The 18,836-nt window shown below is 40.8% G+C and overlaps 1 protein-coding gene across 2 annotated transcripts in view; it reads left to right on the top strand.

The window, feature by feature from the left end:
* Nucleotides 1-500: 500 nt before the first annotated feature.
* DDX10 (DEAD-box helicase 10) overlaps nucleotides 501-18,836 on the top strand; it is a 300,441-nt gene continuing 282,105 nt past the window's right edge. For both annotated transcript variants that reach the window (XM_024117374.3, XM_055078804.1), the window contains exons 1-7: nucleotides 501-778; nucleotides 8,421-8,481; nucleotides 10,496-10,626; nucleotides 11,687-11,845; nucleotides 13,152-13,272; nucleotides 14,819-15,008; nucleotides 18,327-18,453. In XM_024117374.3, coding sequence (XP_023973142.1) covers nucleotides 593-778; nucleotides 8,421-8,481; nucleotides 10,496-10,626; nucleotides 11,687-11,845; nucleotides 13,152-13,272; nucleotides 14,819-15,008; nucleotides 18,327-18,453 — 975 coding nt within the window. In that variant the 5' untranslated portion in view covers nucleotides 501-592. The remainder of the gene's footprint in view (nucleotides 779-8,420; nucleotides 8,482-10,495; nucleotides 10,627-11,686; nucleotides 11,846-13,151; nucleotides 13,273-14,818; nucleotides 15,009-18,326; nucleotides 18,454-18,836) is intronic.

The raw sequence follows: 18,836 nt of genomic DNA, 5'->3' as shown, positions 1-18,836 counted from the left end.
GCCTGTGCTCCGCAACGGGAGAGGCCACAACAGTGAGAGGCCCGCGTACCACCAAAAAAAAAAAAAAAAAAAAAAAAATATATATATATATATAATTCACAGATGGGTGTGTGTGTGTGTGTGTGGCGGGGTGTGTGTGTGTGTGTCTGTGTCGCGGGGGGTAGAGGGGCGCGCAGCGGTATTACGGCGCGGTTCGCTAAGGAAAACCCAGAGCAAAGTAACGGCCTTCAAGTGTCAAGTTGTACGACCTCAACATAGTAACAGCAACCAGCGCGCATGCGCCTATTTAAAGCGCCGGCGTGCTTTAGGAGCCACTCAGCCCCGCCCTCTTCCTCAGATTGCCCCGTTTCCGTTTCCCCCGAGCCTGCTCCGCTCCGCTCTGCGGATTCCGAGTCGCCAATCACCGCCCACTTTTTTCTAGCTGTAAACACCGCGCGTGCCCAGCTTTCGAAAGCCCGGGGGCGGGCTCGTGGCTTCGCGCACGCGCAGTCGTCCTCTTTTCCTCACGCTGGTTCCTCGTCGCCTCAGTGCCGTACGTCCTCTTCACCTCATCTCGTGTTTGGGTACCGTTTGGGCTGTCGCCACCGCCGCGATGGGCAAAACTTCCGCCTCTCAGGGTCCAGGAGCTCCGCCCGACCCGGTGCGGAGTTTCAATCGTTGGAAGAAGAAATACAGCCACAAGCAGAGCCAAAAGAAACAGTTGAGGAAGCAGCTGAAGAAGCCCGAGTGGCAGGTCGAGCGCGAGGTTATCAGCCGCCTCATGCAGAGCTATGAGAAGGTGAGGCCGGCGCCGGGGAGGGGGCGCGGGCCGGCTGCGGGGCTACATGTTCCTGCCGCGCTGGGTTGCACAGACGAGGGGGCCGACCTGTCACTGGTACCCTGCCTGGGGAGCAAGCCGTTAGTCCCGGAGAAGGGAGTGGGGTGAGAGGTGCCACCCGGGGCCCTGTTGAGGCCACAGGTGGGCCGCTGGGTGCCACAACCCAGGCCTCCTGACCGTCCAGGCCGCTCTTCTGCTCACCACACTGGTCTTGATAAAATGATGGAGAAGCAGTGGTACTTAAGCATAGGGAGATTAATTGCTGTAATAGGTATAGCAATATTCATAAAAATAATACAACAGTAATGGTAAATAATGACACATTTTAAGCCACTCACCATGTGCTTCCTATTAATTATTTGACTTGATCTGAGGCATTGGGTCTTATTTCCATTTTACAGATGAGAACATTGAGGCTCCAAGAGGGTAGAAGCTTGTCTGGGACCTAGACTCACGTCTTTCTGATTCCAAAGCCTTTGCTTTTAATCGTTATGCTAGTCTTGCATCTCTCATCACCATCCTTCCTATGCTTATTTTTTCTACTTGTTTCATGTCCCCATCCAAGAATTGCTATAGAAAAGCTGGACTCATGGTCTGTTTCTGGTACCTGCCATCCCACAATGTAGCTGATGTTCCCAGATGAATGTCCCTGTAGTTATCATTTTGACCTATTGATCTCTTCCAAGCTCATGCTCCTTGGGGCTGCCACTACCCCTTCTTTTCCTTCCTCCTAAATTCCCCGTCTGTTGGCCTTCACCCACCTCACTTAGCCTTTCAGTGATTGCCCCCTTCTCGTGCAGTGTAATCGGGGATTTAACATATGGGATATATCTGGAATTAAAGTCATCACGTGTCATGCTGGTATAGCTTTTCTTTAAACAACGCTTAGATCAAAAGTAAGGTTAGATGGAGCTTAGAGTTTGTTTTGGGCTTTTAAGTTAAGATGATGATGATTTGATTCTGGCTTTTGGTTGCCCGATGAGTGACTTTGAGCAAGTTACTTTGCTTCTCTTGACTTTAAAAGGCATAATAATATCTACCTTATAAGTTATGGGCAGTTAGTAAGAATGCATGTAAAGTATTCTGCACAATGCCTGACACATAAATATTCCATATATTACCTGTTACATTACTCCTGCTGCTGTATACACAGCACCTCAAGAAGCCACTGTGAGGTAAATTATTGTCAGATTGCATTTTGGGCTCTTCTTCATCTGACTGGAATTGCTTCCGGAGGAGAGCCTCAGCCCTTGCTTCTTCTCACTCTGTTCTCTTCTCTTGTGTAATCCCAAGGTTTATTCTTGTGACTCTTTCTTCTTGCATTCTACCCAGAGCTCTTCTGAGTTCATATCCTTTTTTTTTTTTTTTTTTTCTGACTGTGCTGGATGTCTTTCTTTGTGTCATAGGATACCTTAAATGCTGCAGATCTAAAACTGAGTTCATTATCTTTTTCTTCTAAATTCACAATCCTGTGTATTATTTTCGTATTGCCACCATGGCAAATTACCACAAATTTGGTGTCTAAAAACAACAGGAATTTATTCTCTCACAGTTCTGGAAGCCAGAAGTCTGAAATCAGTTTCACTGGGCTGAAATCAAGGTGTCAGTGGGGACACACTCCCTCTAGAGGCTCTAGGGGAAATTCTGTTTCTTGCTTCTTCTAGCTTCTGGTGGATGTATTCCTTGGCCTGTGGCTGCATTACTCCAATCTCTGCCTCCATGGACACACTGCCTTCTCCTGTTCTATGTCAAATCTACCTCTGTCCTTTTTTTGTAAGGGTACTTTTGATCACATTTAGGGTTTACTCAAATAATTGAGGATAATCTTCCCATCTCAATATCTTTAATCACTGTGCAAAGTCTCTTTTGTCATGTAAGATAATATCCACAGTTCTGAAGGTTAGGATATGGACATATTTGGGGACCATTATTTAGGCTACCCCATCCTAGCCCCACCATCTAAGCAGATTGCTGAGCTAGAAACCTAGGAGTAATCCTAGAGGCCTCCGTCTTAGCACTCTTACATTCAGTTAGTCACAGTGGTAATTAACTCTGCTTCTTACATTTCTCAAATGCTTCTCCATCCCCAGTGCCATGCCTTAGTTCAGGCTCCATCATCTCTTGCCTGGGTTACTACAGTAGCTATTGCTTGTAACATGGGTCAGCAGACTTTTCCCGTAAAGGACAGGACAGTAAATGGTTTTAGCTTTGCAGGTTGTAAGGGTGGAACTACTCAGCTCTGCCATTGTAACACAAAAGCTTGCAATGGAAATACTTAAATGGGTACAGCAAAACTTCAGTTACTGAAACAGGTGGTGGGATTTGTCCCTTAGGCCTTACTGCCTTCTAATCTATCCTCCATGTTTGCTAGAATGATTCTTTCCAAGATGAGATCCAATTGTTTTACTCCTGATTAAAACCCTTCCTTGGCTCACAGTTATTTTCAGGAAAGTGGTCAAACACTTCAATGTGTCAGCGTGTTCTAGTCCAGTGAAAGAGTAAGTTATTTGTGGTCAGGCAGACCTGGTTTAAATCTCACTCAGTTCAGGTGTTGGCTCGCCAAATTTCTTTATGTCCCTGTGTCTCAGTTTCTTTATTCAACAGAGATTATTAACCACCCAGAGTGTTGTAAGGCTCAAATGAGGTGATGTATATAAACCAAGTGGTATGTGGTAGGCACACATGAAAGAACAACCTGCACTTTTGTGAACGTTTGTGAATTGGCCATGCTCCTTGATGCTTCTTGTCCTGGTACTTGATGTTTCCACTACTTGCAGTGAGCAGTCCCATTTCCCCAACCCTAGGGACACCTACTCATCCTCCAAGATTTACCTCCAACTTCTCTTCCTGACCTCCCCAGGTAGGGTTAGGGCTGCTGTGTGTCTGTAGCATTTTGTATATGCCTTTATTATAGCAGTCATCAGCAGGCTGTGATGACTGGCTCTAACTTCTTTGTCAAATCTACCACTAGGCCATTGATGATATACTTGCTTTTCTCTCCCCAAAGATGGGTCCCACAGTGCTTGTCCTTGAGAAGACCTTTAGTATTTAGATGTTTGGTGCACACTGACCTTTTCCAGGTGGCTTTATTCTGCTCGGTAACGTGGGTCCGTTCTTTTTGGTCTCTTGTTTTAATAATAATTACTAACATTTATCAAGCTTTTATACATGTTGATTTGCCATATTCTCACAACAAACAGCCCTATGAGATAGTTCCCATTATATAAGTGAGGAAACTTTAAGACACAGCAAGGCTAAATAATTTGCACTACATTAAACAGGAAGTGAAAATGCTATTGATAGTAAGGGAAAAAGTTCTAATCCAGGAGGTATAGGTCTGATGCCAGGGCTCCAGACCACCATGCTTTACTGTGCTGCACAAATGTTTAAATCCCAGTCTTTTCACTAAGTTGAAGGAACATTTTTTTTCTTGCCAAGTATTGTTCTGTTTTTTGTTTGTTATTTTTAAAGTTTTAGAAATATTTTCTTAAGATTTTGTTAAGAAATAAATGCAGTATGGAATCAGTTGCCATGGCTAGCAATACTAGAATACAATCAGAGCAGATTGTATGTAAAAAGGGGCAGACCCTGCCATATGGCTTCTCAGATGGTAGAATTTGTGCATAGAAGTTTTATTACACTGGACAGTACACAGGTGGTTGCTCAGTAGCCTCACTGGTGAAATACTGAACAATTTGATTCAGAGGCATTTTGAAACATTTTGACAGGTTGTTGTTGAGGCTTAGGTAAAAATAGGTGGAAAAAAAATACCTGTCTGTATCTCAAGGGAGGTGGGGTGGGGTTGACACATTTTGACAGATGTAATGCTAGTAAATACGTGCAGTGCTCTGGTGTAATCAGGGGAAAAAGGTTGAGTTATTCTGTGCAGAGCCCTTTCTGGCCAGAAGACTTAGAGAAAGGTTTTTCCTCTGGCACGCTACCCTTCTTCCTGGCGGTTGCAGCCTCAGGCCTGGCTGGTGGAGCTGAAAGTGGGCTGGATTTCAGCTCCCACACCTCAGCCTTACCAGATGCCTTTGGGTAGGACATGAACTGTACAGCAGTTTGTGGTAGCCATGAGTGGAGCCAGTTCTTGAATGATGTGTTCTCCAAGTGGAAAAGATTGGCAAGGACATTGTAGGTGGAGGGAGCAACAAGAGGAGATACAAAAAGATGTGAAAATACATGGTGTTCTTTGAGGGGGGACATACTCCTTGGAGTGTGATGTGTGTTCCAGGATTGGCTTCAGAAGAGGTTGAAGAAGAGGGTTGAAAGTAGACTGAATGGCTTTGTAGGCTGTAGTAGGTAGAATAATGACCTCCTAAAGATGTCAGCATCCTAATCCTCAGACCTGTGAGTGAGTTACATGGCAAGGGGTAATTCAGGTTGCTAGTCAGCTGACTTTAAAATATGTTGGTTGATCTGGATTATCCAAGTGGACCCAGTGTAATCATCCAAGGGCCCTTAAGTGTGGAGGAGGGAGGCAGAAGAGTCGGTGTCAGAGCACTGTGAAGTGAGAGACTTGACTGTCCATGCCGGCTGGCTTTGAAGATGGAAGGGGGCCATAAGCCAAGGAATGTGGGCAGCCTCTAGAAGCTGGAAAAAGCAAGGAAATGGATTCTCTCCTAAAGTTACCCAAAAGAATGCAGCCCTGCCAACACCTTGATTTTAGTTGAGTGAGACTGGTTTTGGACTTCTGACTTCCAGAATTGTAAGTAATAAATTTATATTGGTTTAAGCCACTGTTCTTGGTAATTTGTTACAGCAACAGTAGGAAACTTATATAGAGGCTGTCTTTAAAAGCTTTATCTAGAAGCAGTGGTGAGTTTCTGGGGGCAATTAGAGAATATATCCAAACTGTAAAGGGTCTGGAGGCTAGACTGTTGGTGTAGTCTAGATCTTGGGTCCTCTGAGAGTGAGATGCCAAGATGGGGTTAAGTGAATTGGAATTTATTGGGGAAAAGTGTCTGTAAAGGTAAAGGAGAGGGAATAGGAATAGGGAGGGAAAGGAAAGAGGACAGAAGGAGGAGGGGGTAGGAAGCGCGCAGGCTGCAACACTGTTTTCAGAAAGCTGACAGGATGTCCTCAGACCAAAGTTGCGCATTAGAGGAATCCCCTGTCCTGCGGGAATGGGTACTGCTGCTGTGCTTGGTCATTGACTGGGTGCAGGCCAGGCAGGCATGGCTTTTTCAGTGGTGGCTCTAGAGGGGTGACAGCTGGCATTTATCAGTCAGCTCTCTTCCCGAAGTGGGAACTCTGGGTGGCTTATTTCTAAGGCCACTATGGTAGGGTGTGTGTTCTAGAGGGGCTGATGGAGAGCTGGGGATTGAAGCTTATAGAGAAATGTTGAACTATTTGTTTAGTAATGGTTTTCACTTGCTGAATGACTCAAGCTCTCCGTACCTAGGATTCAGTTAGATTTTTTATTGTAATCAGCTATGCTATATAGGAACTCTGCTTTCTAATCTGATGTTTTTTTTCCTTAATCAGAATTTGGTCTTGTGTAATTTGAAGTAGATTGCTTTTCTTCTCTTGATTGCAATAGGTGGAGCATTCTAGGAAGTTTTAAATACTTTTTCCTCACTGCTTCGGGATGTAAAAGCATCATTCACATTTGTGAAAAAAGACAGTTGGAAGAAGTATAGGAGAGTGGTTAGGTAATATCCACCCTGTTCTCCTTTCCTCTGCCCCCTCTAGCTTTTCCACCAATGCTGGGACGTTCTTAATAAGTACCGTCACTGAAACATCTGTTTTTTGATTTCAGAAGAATGATGATACAGATTTTTAGAGGTTTTGATTGATAGAGATGTTACGATTTTTCTAAGAGTGATTTTTATATAAGAAAAGAAAAGGATGAAGGGAAGGGGAAAGAGACTTTTATTTTTTTTGTAGGAACCATAGCCATCTTCTGCTGTGGCTTCCTAGTGTTCCTTGGACTATAATTGACAGTCTTCTAGAACATGGTTGGCAGACTTTTTCTGTGAATATTAAGATAGTGAATATTAAGTTTCGTGGGCCAGACCGTCTCTGTCACAACTACATAGTATGTAAATGAATGCTTGTAGTTGTGCTCCAGTAAAACTGTATTTACAAAAACAGGGAGGAAAAGATTGGGCCTGTGGGCCATAGTCTGCTGACCCTTGTTCTAGACATCAGTGGAGTAAGAAATGTCCTTTTTGTTTCTTTGGTGACCTGTTTCTAAGCATATAGTGTGCAGTTTTATGTTGTAATGGCTGGTAGAGTACTGGAATAGTTTGTTTCTTCCAGACTTTCCCTTTAGGAGGTTGATAGACGTTAGAAAGATATGCACTCTTTTGTCTGGGTAGCCCTCTTTGCGTGTGGGCTATATCTATGATGGGGATTAAAGAGTGTGTTGCTCGTCTTGCTCCTGTAAGCATTCTACTTGCTGTGAAAACAGATTTTTAGCTGATAATACCACAAGTATTATAGTTACACAGACCTGTGCACCTGATTTTAATGTCTGGTTTGGGAGATTACTTACCTCCTAATTTAGGTTCCTTGATAGGACAGGATATTATTTGAATAAGTTTTCTCCTTCTACTGTTCGTGCAGTGATTCTGCCTCCTCTCCAGTGTTATCTGGAATGAGTTGTAGGGATTAAGGCAATGTTTTAATAATTATGTTTTCATCATTTGAGGCCAGAGAATAACCCTGTCTGGACTACATTAAGAATCTGTAGACTAAAATGAAATACAAGCTGTCATCCCTTTACTGCCTGGAGTGTAATTTTAATAAATGAACGTTACAAATGCAGCTTTCCTCTTTTGTGAATCATGAATAATTTGGCAGCACATTCCCAGATCTGAGTAATTCCTACTTTCAGCATCTATGATAAAATAATTCTCCTGAGCATCCGAAATGAAATTCAGAAAATTGGGTTTATGCTAATGAAGAACATCAGTGATGAACATTTAGATACTGTAAAGTTAAAGGGCAAAATGTTACTTTTTGTGACTTCAGATCATGACAGAGACACTTTCCCTGGTTATTGTTAAATAATACCCCTCCTCCAGTATACCCCCAAACGAGTAGTTGTCTGGTTGGGTTTGAAAGGTTTGTGCTAGCAAGATATATTTCTGCACCTAACTTCAAGTTGGTCTCCAAAGTGTGTAAAGAGAAGTTTTCTCATCGAGGTCTGTGGTTTATAGTCATTTTGCCCTTTACTTCCTAGACTGATATTCTTTGAAGGATGGGATGAAGGGAAATTTTCTTCCTAAAATTGATGTGATGATGACTTATTGTATTGTTAACGTTTTAGAGGTGTTCGAAGATATTGAAGGTAGGGGTGTGTGTGTGTGTGTGTGTGTGTGTGTGTGTGTGTGTGTGTGTTGAGTGAATGAAGTTTTTTTTTTAACCAGTTGAAATGGTTACAGAGTTATATTTTTGATGATAGCTTCTTCAAGGCATATTTCTTTTCAGGAGTAATGATAGTGTTTACTTAGAAGTGATGATTGAATTCAATCCTGCAGTACCAAGGATGTGCTAGGCAGCACAATGTAGACAAAAATTAGTTTTGTTGTAAAACAAATGAATTATGCAGTATGTTATTTTGCCTTATCTCACATAGTCCCCTTTTACTTTTCAGATAAATGTAAATGAAATTACAAGATTTTCAGATTTCCCCTTGTCCAAAAAAACACTGAAAGGTAGGTTCATGGTGATCTTGGGACATATTGTTGGATTTCTTGATGCTTTTTTAAAATGGAAAAATGTTTAGAGAAAGTTTAACCTGAAAAAAGTCTTATTTTGTGGGACCTAATGAAATTTAAAAGCTTTTGCACAGCAAAGAAAACTATAAACAAGTTGAAAAGACAACCCTCAGAATGGGAGAAAATATTTGCAAATGAATCAACGGACAAAGGATTAATCTCCAAAATATATAAACAGCTCAGGCAGCTCAATATTAAAAAAACAAACAACCCAGTCAAAAACTGGGCAGAAAACCTAAATAGACATTTCTCCAAAGAAGACATACAGATGGCCAAGGGGCACATGAAAAGCTGCTCAATCTCACTAATTATTAGAGAAATGCAAATCAAAACTACAGTGAGGGGCTTCCCTGGTGGCGCAGTGGTTGCGCGTCCGCCTGCCGATGCAGGGGAACCGGGTTCGCGCCCCGGTCTGGGAGGATCCCACATGCCGCGGAGCGGCTGGGCCCGTGAGCCATGGCCGCTGAGCCTGCGCGTCTGGAGCCTGTGCTCCGCAACGGGAGAGGCCGCAGCAGAGGGAGGCCCGCATACCACAAAAAAAAAAAACCAAAAAACAAAAAACTACAGTGAGATATCACTTCACACCAGTTAGAATGGGCATCATCAGAAAATCTACAAACAACAAATGTGAGAGGGTGTGGAGAGGGTGTGGAGAAAGGGAACCCTCTTTCACTGTTGGTGGGAATGTAAATTGATACAGCCACTATAGAGAACAGTATGGAGGTTCCTTAAAAAACTAAAAATAGAATTACCATATGACCCAGCAGTACCACTACTGGGCATATACCCAGAGAAAACTATAATTCAAAAAGACACATGCACCCCCGTGTTCATTGCAGCACTATTTACAATAGCCAGGTCATAGAAGCAACCTGAATGCCCATCGACAGATGAATGGATAAAGATGTGGTTCATATATACAATGGTATATTATTCAGCCATAAAAAGGAAAGAAAGTGGGTCATTGGTAGAGACGTGGATGGACCTAGAGACTGTCATACAGAGTGAATTAAGTCAGAAAGAGAAAAACAAATATCGTATATTAACACATATATGTGGAACCTAGAAAAATGGTATAGATGAACCAGTTTGCAAGGCAGAAATAGAGAGACAGATGTAGAGAACAAACATATGGACACCAAGGTGGGGAAAGCAGGGGGTGGTGGTGGTGGTAGTAGTGGGATGAATTGGGAGATTGGGATTGACATATATACACTAATATGTATCAAATAGATAACTAATAAGAACATGCTATATAAAAATATAAAATAAAATTCAAAAAAAATCTTATTTTGTTATCATGAAAACCTATAGCAAGAAACAATATTAATTTATTTAAGTTTTATCAATTTGTCATTCTCATTCTTTCTGGACTGGTTAAAAAAACAGTAGTAAAAAACCAAGGTGCCAGGGCCTCTGAATAATTAAAATGTTTAAAATAAGCAAGAGAACAAACAAAAATGTGTCACCTTTTGTATTGATTTGCTGGTGCCACCAGAACAAAATAACACAGACTAGGTGGCTTAAACAACAGAAATTTATTTTCTCATTGTTCTGGAGGCCAGAAGTCTAAGATCAAGGTGCTGGCAGGGGTGGTTTCCTCTTAGGGCCATGACGGAAGGATATGTTCCAGGCCTCTCTCCTTGGCTTACAGATGGTTGCTCTCTGCTGCCTCTTAAAGTAGTTGTCCCTCTGTGTACTCACACCCCTAGTGTTTTTGTGTCCAAATGTTCCCTTCCTACAAAGACATCAGTCAGATTGGATTTGGGCCCACCCTAATGGACTTATTTTAACTTAATCACCTCTTTAATCACCTGTGTCTGAATACAGTCACTGGGGGTTAGGGGTTCAACATATGAATTCTGGGATTGAGGGGGTGCACAATTCAGCCCATAGTACTGTTCTACAGGGATGCTCTAAAGTGTCATTTTCTTCCTGTCCATACTGGCAGGTTTGCAAGAAGCGCAGTACCGTTTGGTAACTGAGATACAGAAGCAGACCATTGGGTTGGCATTGCAAGGTAAAGATGTCCTTGGAGCTGCCAAAACTGGATCTGGCAAGACTTTGGCTTTCCTTGTTCCAGTAAGTAGTTTTTTCATGTTGGGTCAGATCCTTTGTTATATGATTTTAAAACGTTCTGTGCCTAGATAGAAATAAACAGTTATGTGAAGAGTTGTTTCATGTTGGGTTTCCTTGGCTAGAATGCAAGCTTTATCTGACTGGTGCCACATCTGTCTTGTTCTCTACTGTATCCCCCATGTCCTAGCACAGCACCTTGCACATGATGGGCACTCAATAACTTATTGAATGAATGAATTATCGTGTGCTGACAAGCCTGAATTCCTGAAGGATGTGGGGTGTTCCAGGGTGGCAGGTCAGAATGGTTCTTCTCTGCAATGAGCCCGGTGGCGTGGCAGGGAAGGCTGTTTCTGTACTCACCCTTGCAAACCTGCCAATCACATTTATACTTGCCACCTGTTTACGATAAAGCTGAAATTGCTCACTTTAAGGAAATTGGGTCATTCATTGAGAATTTTCCAGGACATTGATATCTATCTTTTATAGCAGTAAAACAATAGAGCCTTTTAGGAATTCACTTATATCTGTTATGCAGTTGGTCTCGTAATTTTTAATTCCTGCTAAATAATCAGCTCAGAAAAATCACATTTGATTTTTTGTGCCAACTGTTAAAAAACCATTTTTCTCTTAAATTCTATTTTTTATAACAACGTCTTTCTACAACTAGAAAATTCAGTCACTGTATAACTACGGCAGTTACACAGAGTTTATTTTAATGTGGTTTCTGTTCAGAAAATGGTGACAAATATTTTTCTGAAATCTGTTTTAATGAACTGTGGGCTATACAGACCTTTCACTGATTGCCATCTCCTCATGGCATGTATCTGGTAGCAGCTGCACTGCCATGGGGCTTCTTTTCCTCTATGACTTGGGGGAGGATGCTTCTGGTGGTTAGAAGAAAAAGAAAAACAAAGCAAACAGTTTCTTCTTTCTGATTAAGACTCATGACAGGTATGCTTTCTGCTTGGAAGGTGCCTTTGATTTTGGGGGGCAAGATTGACTCAGGAGTCAAAAAGTTGCCTCTCTAAAGGACTTATTGAACGTGAATTTGTTCTTTTTTGAGGTGCTGGAAGGCTTGTACCGTCTGCAGTGGACCTCAACAGATGGGCTGGGGGTTCTGATTATATCACCTACAAGAGAACTGGCCTATCAGACCTTTGAGGTTCTCCGAAAAGTAGGGAAGAATCATGACTTTTCAGCTGGCCTCATCATTGGCGGAAAGGTTTGTCCTTTTGCCCTTGTCCTTCTTTCTTTCCTTCTATAACTTATTTATGTTGGAGCACTGTGGTGGTTGACTGGGAAGAGGTAGAGATATTATCTAAACAGAGACTGACCCCCTAGACAGGAGGTGGCAGCATCCTGGTGTGGTCACTATCATCCAGAATATGTTTGTCAGTTTTGCAGTTCCAGAAAGTCTGTTTTGTCAGGGTATCTGGATTGATCAGATTCTCTGAGACTAATTAATTCTAATTCGCCTGTAAATCTATTTGTTAATATTCATTGGAAAAGGTACATTTCAGTATGTAGACTAGTTCCTTTCAATAAATCTAGGAGGTTCCTTTCAATCTCGGAGGTTGAATAATTCAGAACATTGCTGGGTCAGCAGCAGAAGAAAGGAAGGTAGAAGGTAGTTGTTTTTTTTTTTTTTTTTTTTTTTTTTTTGGTGGTATGCGGGCCTCCCTCTGTTGTGGCCTCTCCCGTTGCGGAGCACAGGCTCCGGACGCGCAGGCTCAGTGGCCATGGCTCATGGGCCCAGCCGCTCCGCGGCATGTGGGATCCTCCCAGAGCGGGGCGCGAACCCGGTTCCCCTGCATCGGCAGGCGGACGCGCAACCACTGCGCCACCAGGGAAGCCCTAGAAGGTAGTTTTGAGGAGTGTTTATTTTAGGTTATAGTAAAGCCTGCTACTCCACTTCTCTTTCTTCTGGTTTACCTGGACTACTTGTCTCGGCTAGAGTCTCTTCTAGATTGTGAGGAATTTTTGAATTTATATGCAAACATGCACAAAAAAAGGAAGAGTATCACAAGCCCTCACATACTCATGTACCTATCACCCAGCTTTAACAACTAACATTCTGTGGCTCTTGTTTCGAGGAGAGATATTCTAGAATGTGGAGAGCTCAGCTCTTGTTTTCAGTCCATGAAGTGCAGTGAGTGGTGTCAGAGAGCCTGTTCAGTGCCCCTGGGTTCTGACTTAAAAGAATGGGTATAATTCTAGTTTTTAAGTAGGTTCTGGCAGACACAGGAGGAAATAAAAGACTTGGAGCAGTCATATATTTTTCTTGGCTTCAAAATCCCAGATATGATTAAGAATCTAGAGGAGCTCTGAACTCTTTAGGTCTTCACTAAGGACTTTTATTTAGCCCAGAAATTTGGATGTGCTATAAAAATGGAAGGGAGAAATTACATTTATTTCTAGAGTACCTACATTGCTATGATGAAATGCCACATGTAGATGGCTTGTATAGTTTTGGTACACAGGCTGCTCAGTGATGGGTCTGTGTAACCAAAAGAAACAACTGTTTTCAGGATCTGAAACATGAAGCTGAGAGGATCAATAACATAAATATACTTGTTTGCACACCGGGTCGGCTTCTTCAACACATGGATGAAACGATATGTTTTCATGCTACCAATCTCCAGATGTTAGGTGAGTCTAATATATCTCTAATGAAATAAATCTCAGGCTTAGGAGCGAGCACTCATAAATTTTAATGATAGAAATATTTTATTGAATAAATACTGTGACTAAAAATCTGAGAAATAACTTGAAGCAATTTTTTGGCATATGGTTCTAAATCCAGAGAGTACAACTCAGACTTTTATTCTTTATATCTTTATTGGACTATAATTGCTTTACAATGTTGTGTTAGTTTCTGCTGTATAACAAAGTGAATCAGCTACATGTATACATATATCCCCATATCCCCTCTCTCTTGAGCCTCCCTCCCACCCTCCCTATCCCACCCCTCTAGGTGGTCACAAAGCATCGAGCTGATCTCCTTGTGCTATGCAGCAGCTTCCCACTAGCCATCCATTTTACATTTGGTAGTGTATATATGTCAATGCTACTCTGTCACTTCGTCCCAGTTTCCCCTTCCCCCGCCCCGTGTCCTCACGTTTGTTCTCTACATTTCTGCCTTTATTCTTGCCCTGCCACTAGGTTCATCAGTACTGTTTCTTAAGATTCCATATGTGTGCGTTAGCATACGGTATTTGTTTTTCTCTTTCTGACTTACTTCACTCTGTATGACAGACTCTAGGTCCATCTACCTCATGACAAATAACTCAATTTCATTCCTTTTTATGGCTGAGTAATATTCCATTGTATATATGTGCCACATCTTCTTTATCCATTCATTTGTTGATGGACATTTAGGTTGCTTCCATGTCCTGGCTATTGTCAGTAGTGCTGCAGTGAACATTGTGGTACATGTAACTTTTTTTTTTTAACATCTTTATTGGAGTATAATTGCTTTACAGTGGTGTGTTAGTTTCTGCTTCATGTAACTTTTTTTTTTTTTTTTTTGTATTACGCGGGCCTCTCACTGTTGTGGCCTCTCCTGCTGCGGAGCACAGGCTCCGGATGCACAGGCTCAGTGGCCATGGCTCACGGGCCCAGCCGCTCCACGGCATGTAAGATCCTCCCAGACCGGGGCACGAACCCGTGTCCCCTGTATCGGCAGGCGGACCCTCAACCACTGAGCCGCCAGGGAAGCCCTTCATGTAACTTTTTGAATTACTGTTTTCACTGAGACCTTTTTAAAATCAAAATAGTCAGAAAGAGATAAGCCCTCTTTTCTATATGAAATTAGACATCTCAGTATTTGACACTGCTAAGAGTTATCTTTTAAGGTACATCTACTTATGATGTTACCTAATGTGTATTTTTAAAATCAACTTCGGAATAATTCCAGATTTATAGAAAAGTTTCAGTGAGAGTACAGAACATTCCTCTATACCCTTCTGTCCCTCAGTTTCCCCCAGTGTAACATCTTACATAACTTTGGTACCTTTGCCAAAACTAAGTGATTAACATTGGCATATTTATTTAATATACAGACTTTTTTTCAATTTCACCAGTTTTTCCACGAATTTCCTTTTTCTGTTCTAGAATCCAGTGCAGAATACCATATTGCATTTAGCCTAACGTGTATCTTAAATATTGTTGTTCAACTTGCATTCTCTCTTTTTAGTTCTTGATGAAGCAGATAGAATCTTGGATATGGGTTTTGCTGATACCATGAATGCTATTATTGAAAACCTTCCCAAGAAACGTCAGACTTTGCTTTTCTCAGCTACACAAACCAAATCTGTAAAGGACCTTGCACGCTTGAGTTTGAAAAACCCTGAGTATGTTTGGGTTCATGAAAAAGCAAAATACAGGTATGTACTATTTGAAACCATATTTGATTCAATCACAATCAATGTTCTCTCTTTTTAGATTAAGAATTTGACATTTCAAATTAATACTACTTTTCTAGGAAATAAAACATTATTTTATATTGTTGATTAAATATGCAAAAGCATAGTAAGTATATTGGTAAAAATTATTTAAATTCTCTATGCACCTTTAAATGTGTGACTACTCTAATGCAATATTTTCCAAAATGTGGTGTGGGGAACAAATTCCCCCATAAAATAGGGGTGAGGTGGGGAAATGCATACCTAGATAGATAAATAGCAAATGTTGAGTTAAGGTAAAGCAGTGTTCTTCAAGACTTCTCAGAACCTTTAATATTTTCTTGGACATTGTGATTCTTCAAAACAGTGGGAGATGAATAAAGCTTCCTGCATTTACTGAAATTATTTTGGTACAGAATCATTCTTTTTAGCTGTATTATGCAGGACTAATGTGCTATGGAACACATTTTATCAACTGCATTAATATTTAGCAAAATACCTTTCTGTTTAAAACATTCCAGCAATGTTTTGTGTTGGTCTCACTAAAACTGGAAAGTAAGGTATGTGTGTCTATGTGACAGTAAAAGGTGTGTGCATGTGTGTGAGAGAGAGAGAGAGAGGTGTAAATGGGTTGGGGGAAATATGTTTTAAAGTGTATTTTGATATTATGACTGCTGGAAGTATATGTATGTTTGGTATGAATCATACGTACATACATGCAGACTGTGGACATACTTCCAGAAATGTTTTCCAGTGAATTTAAATTGAATCTGTATTGAAGATCTCAAAATGGACTCACCTCTACCACTATCTCTATCTTAACTTTCATTTCTTGCTGTGAAATGTTAGTCTAAAAAGAAATATATTGGGAAAACAAATTGGGTTATCCTCTTGGAAAGTCTTTAAATACAGGGGATATGGGCATTGAGGCCCACCTTGACCTTGTTCAACCAATAGATGTCTAGGATTAAAAAAAGCCTGAGAAGAGGCTAGATTCTATGCTTCCAGGTGATCCTAGTGGATAAACTTTGGAGAATCTGAGTTCTGGTAGCTTTGGTTATCACGAACTCCTTAGGAATGGGATAGCAAGAGATATTTGAGGTACAGTTTCCTCCTTGGCTTACCATTGAGTAGACACTGATTTTTGTTAGTAAATTTGTGTCGAGATAGCTCTTGAAATTTTTGGTACAATTAATTTGATAATCTAAAGACTGTCTAGGTCATTTGATTTTATTCTTTGTTCTCTTTGCTGTTTCCTTTGTGCCTGTTTTTATCTTTACCTGACACTAAATTTTTCAATCATTAGGTGGTCTCTAAAATGTAAATTAATTGTACATATTATCCCTGTTCCCAGTTTCTGTAGATAGTAGTTGGTCATTATGTAGATCATGGAGTTAGAAAAAAATGAATGCAAAAATTGTTTATTTCATAAATGATTCTAGAAAGCAGTTCCATCATTTGTAAAAAAATGTGACTATCAGAAAACATATTGGAAGACAGGTATTTAGCAACATAATTTAGAAAACTGCAGGTTATATGATAATGACTGCAGTACTCTGTAATTTCAAATTCGCCAGAAGCACTATAAAAAGCAGATGCTGTTGTGAATTTTGTTTAATATTGTTTTTGAATTTTCCCCTTTAGCAACTTAACAGTTTGGTTAATATATCCTGAGAGTTATGGTCGAGAATATTTACTCTCAAATTACAAAGGACCAGAAAAATCAGGATTGAATCTTTCTGAGTTGTATATCAGAGTATACGTAGAAGTAGTACACCAGTGTGTTTCCTTTATATTGCTATATGTTGCTCTTTTTTTTCCTCTTTGTACAAACAAACCTACAGGGTTGCCTGTGTGCATGAATGTATATATACCTTCACTCTGATAAATGGTACCAAATTTTATGTACTATTCTTCTTTGCTTCTTTCACTTAACAGTATGCCCTAGAGATCACACCATAGCACTATATATATTCCTCATTCATTTGCAGTTGCATGATACATTATTGTGTATAATAGTTCATTACACAAGTTTTCTACTACATATGGGTTGATTTCCATTTTTTTTTCTTTGTAAATAATACTGTATCTTTTTGTGTTTTTTTTTCTTTTGCAGTATGCGGGCCTCCCACTGCTGTGGCCTCTCCCGCCGCGGAGCACAGGCTCCGGACGCGCAGGCCCAGCAGCCATGGCCCACGGGCCCAGCCGCTCCGCGGCACGCGGGATCCTCCCGGACTGGGGCACGAACCCGCGTCCCCTGCATCGGCAGGCGGACTCTCAACCACTGCGCCACCAGGGAAGCCCTCTTTTTGTGTTTTTACCAGATTATTTTTTGGAACAGAATCCTTAAAGTAGGTTTATTAGTTCAAAGAGTAAATGCATGTACGTTTCTCTCCAACATTTTTATTATGAGAAATTTCAAACACGCAGCACAATTGAAAGAATTTTGCAGTGAAAACCCTATACCCAGAAGCAGCCGCATAGCACAGGGAGATCAGCTCGGTGCTTTGTGACCACCTAGAGGGGTGGGATAGGGAGGGTGGGAGGGAGAGAGATGCAAGAGGGAAGAGATATGGGAACATATGTATATGTATAACTGATTCACTTTGTTGTAAAGCAGAAACTAACACACCATTGTAAAACAGTTATGCTCCAATAAAGGTGTTAAAAAACAACAACAACAAAAAAACCCCCAAAAAAAACCCCTATACCCATCCCTCTGTATATCAACCCATCTTATTTTTGATGCATTTCAAAGTAATTTGCAGACATCTGTACACTTCCCCTAAATATTTCAGTACACATATCACTAACTAGAGTTCAGTATTTGTATAGAGATTTTCTTTTTTGATATAAGATTTACATACAGTGCAAACAAACGAACAAATTAAGAGTACATTTACTGAGTTTTGATAAATGTGTATGTCTCTGTAACCCAAGGCCCTACTAAGAAGTAGAATAGTACCATCTGCCCAGCAAGTTCCGTCATGCCCTTAAGTTGATCCTTGACCCTACTCTTGCAGAGGTGACCCCTGTTTGCATGTATATTTTTGATACATAATCTATAAGGGATTTTGTATGTATTTTGGTCATGTGCTGTATTCATTTCCTAAGGGACAGTAGAGAGGTTGTTTTTGGGGGTATGTATGTGTGTGTGTGTGTGTGTGTGTGTGTGTGTGTATGTGTGTGTCTGAAAAATTTGCTTGAGAGGCATGCCACTGTTAACATTTGTTTTTTGGTCTGGATTTCAAAGTTACCAACACGGCATATTTTTAACATTTTCCCTCTTATTTCCATAAGCACCCCTGCCACTTTGGAACAGAACTACATAGTCTGTGAGCTGCAGCAAAAAATAAGTGTGCTGTATTCCTTTTTGAGAAGCCACCTGAAGAAGAAAAGTATTGTATTTTTCTCCAGTTGTAAAGAGGTACCTAGTGTTTATTTTTCTTAAGTTATTCGTGTTGAATTGTCCCTTTTAAAATATCAAATTTCTGTTAGAAAATGCTATTTGTCTATTTTAATAAATACAGTGCTAAATGTGGAGGGATTTGTAGATAATGAAAATCTTGCGTCTTCATTTTTAAAGAAACCCATGGAAGAGACTGTAAGCTCTATAAGGAAGGGCAGAAACTGTCCGTTTTTACTTCAGTATTGTTAGCACCTAGCACAATACTTAGCACATAGTAGTCCTCAATAAATATTGTTAGAACCAACAATTGAATGGCTAGACTAACTAGAGTTCTTTATAACCTCGTGTCTACCTTACCCTCCGTGAATACCGAACTGAATATGCCATTTATTTCCATGCCT

This window comes from Physeter macrocephalus, chromosome 16 (assembly GCF_002837175.3).
Source record: "Physeter macrocephalus isolate SW-GA chromosome 16, ASM283717v5, whole genome shotgun sequence".
NCBI lineage: Eukaryota > Metazoa > Chordata > Mammalia > Artiodactyla > Physeteridae > Physeter > Physeter macrocephalus.
Note: the sequence above shows the minus strand (reverse complement) of the source record. Positions and strands in the feature narration are given on the sequence as shown.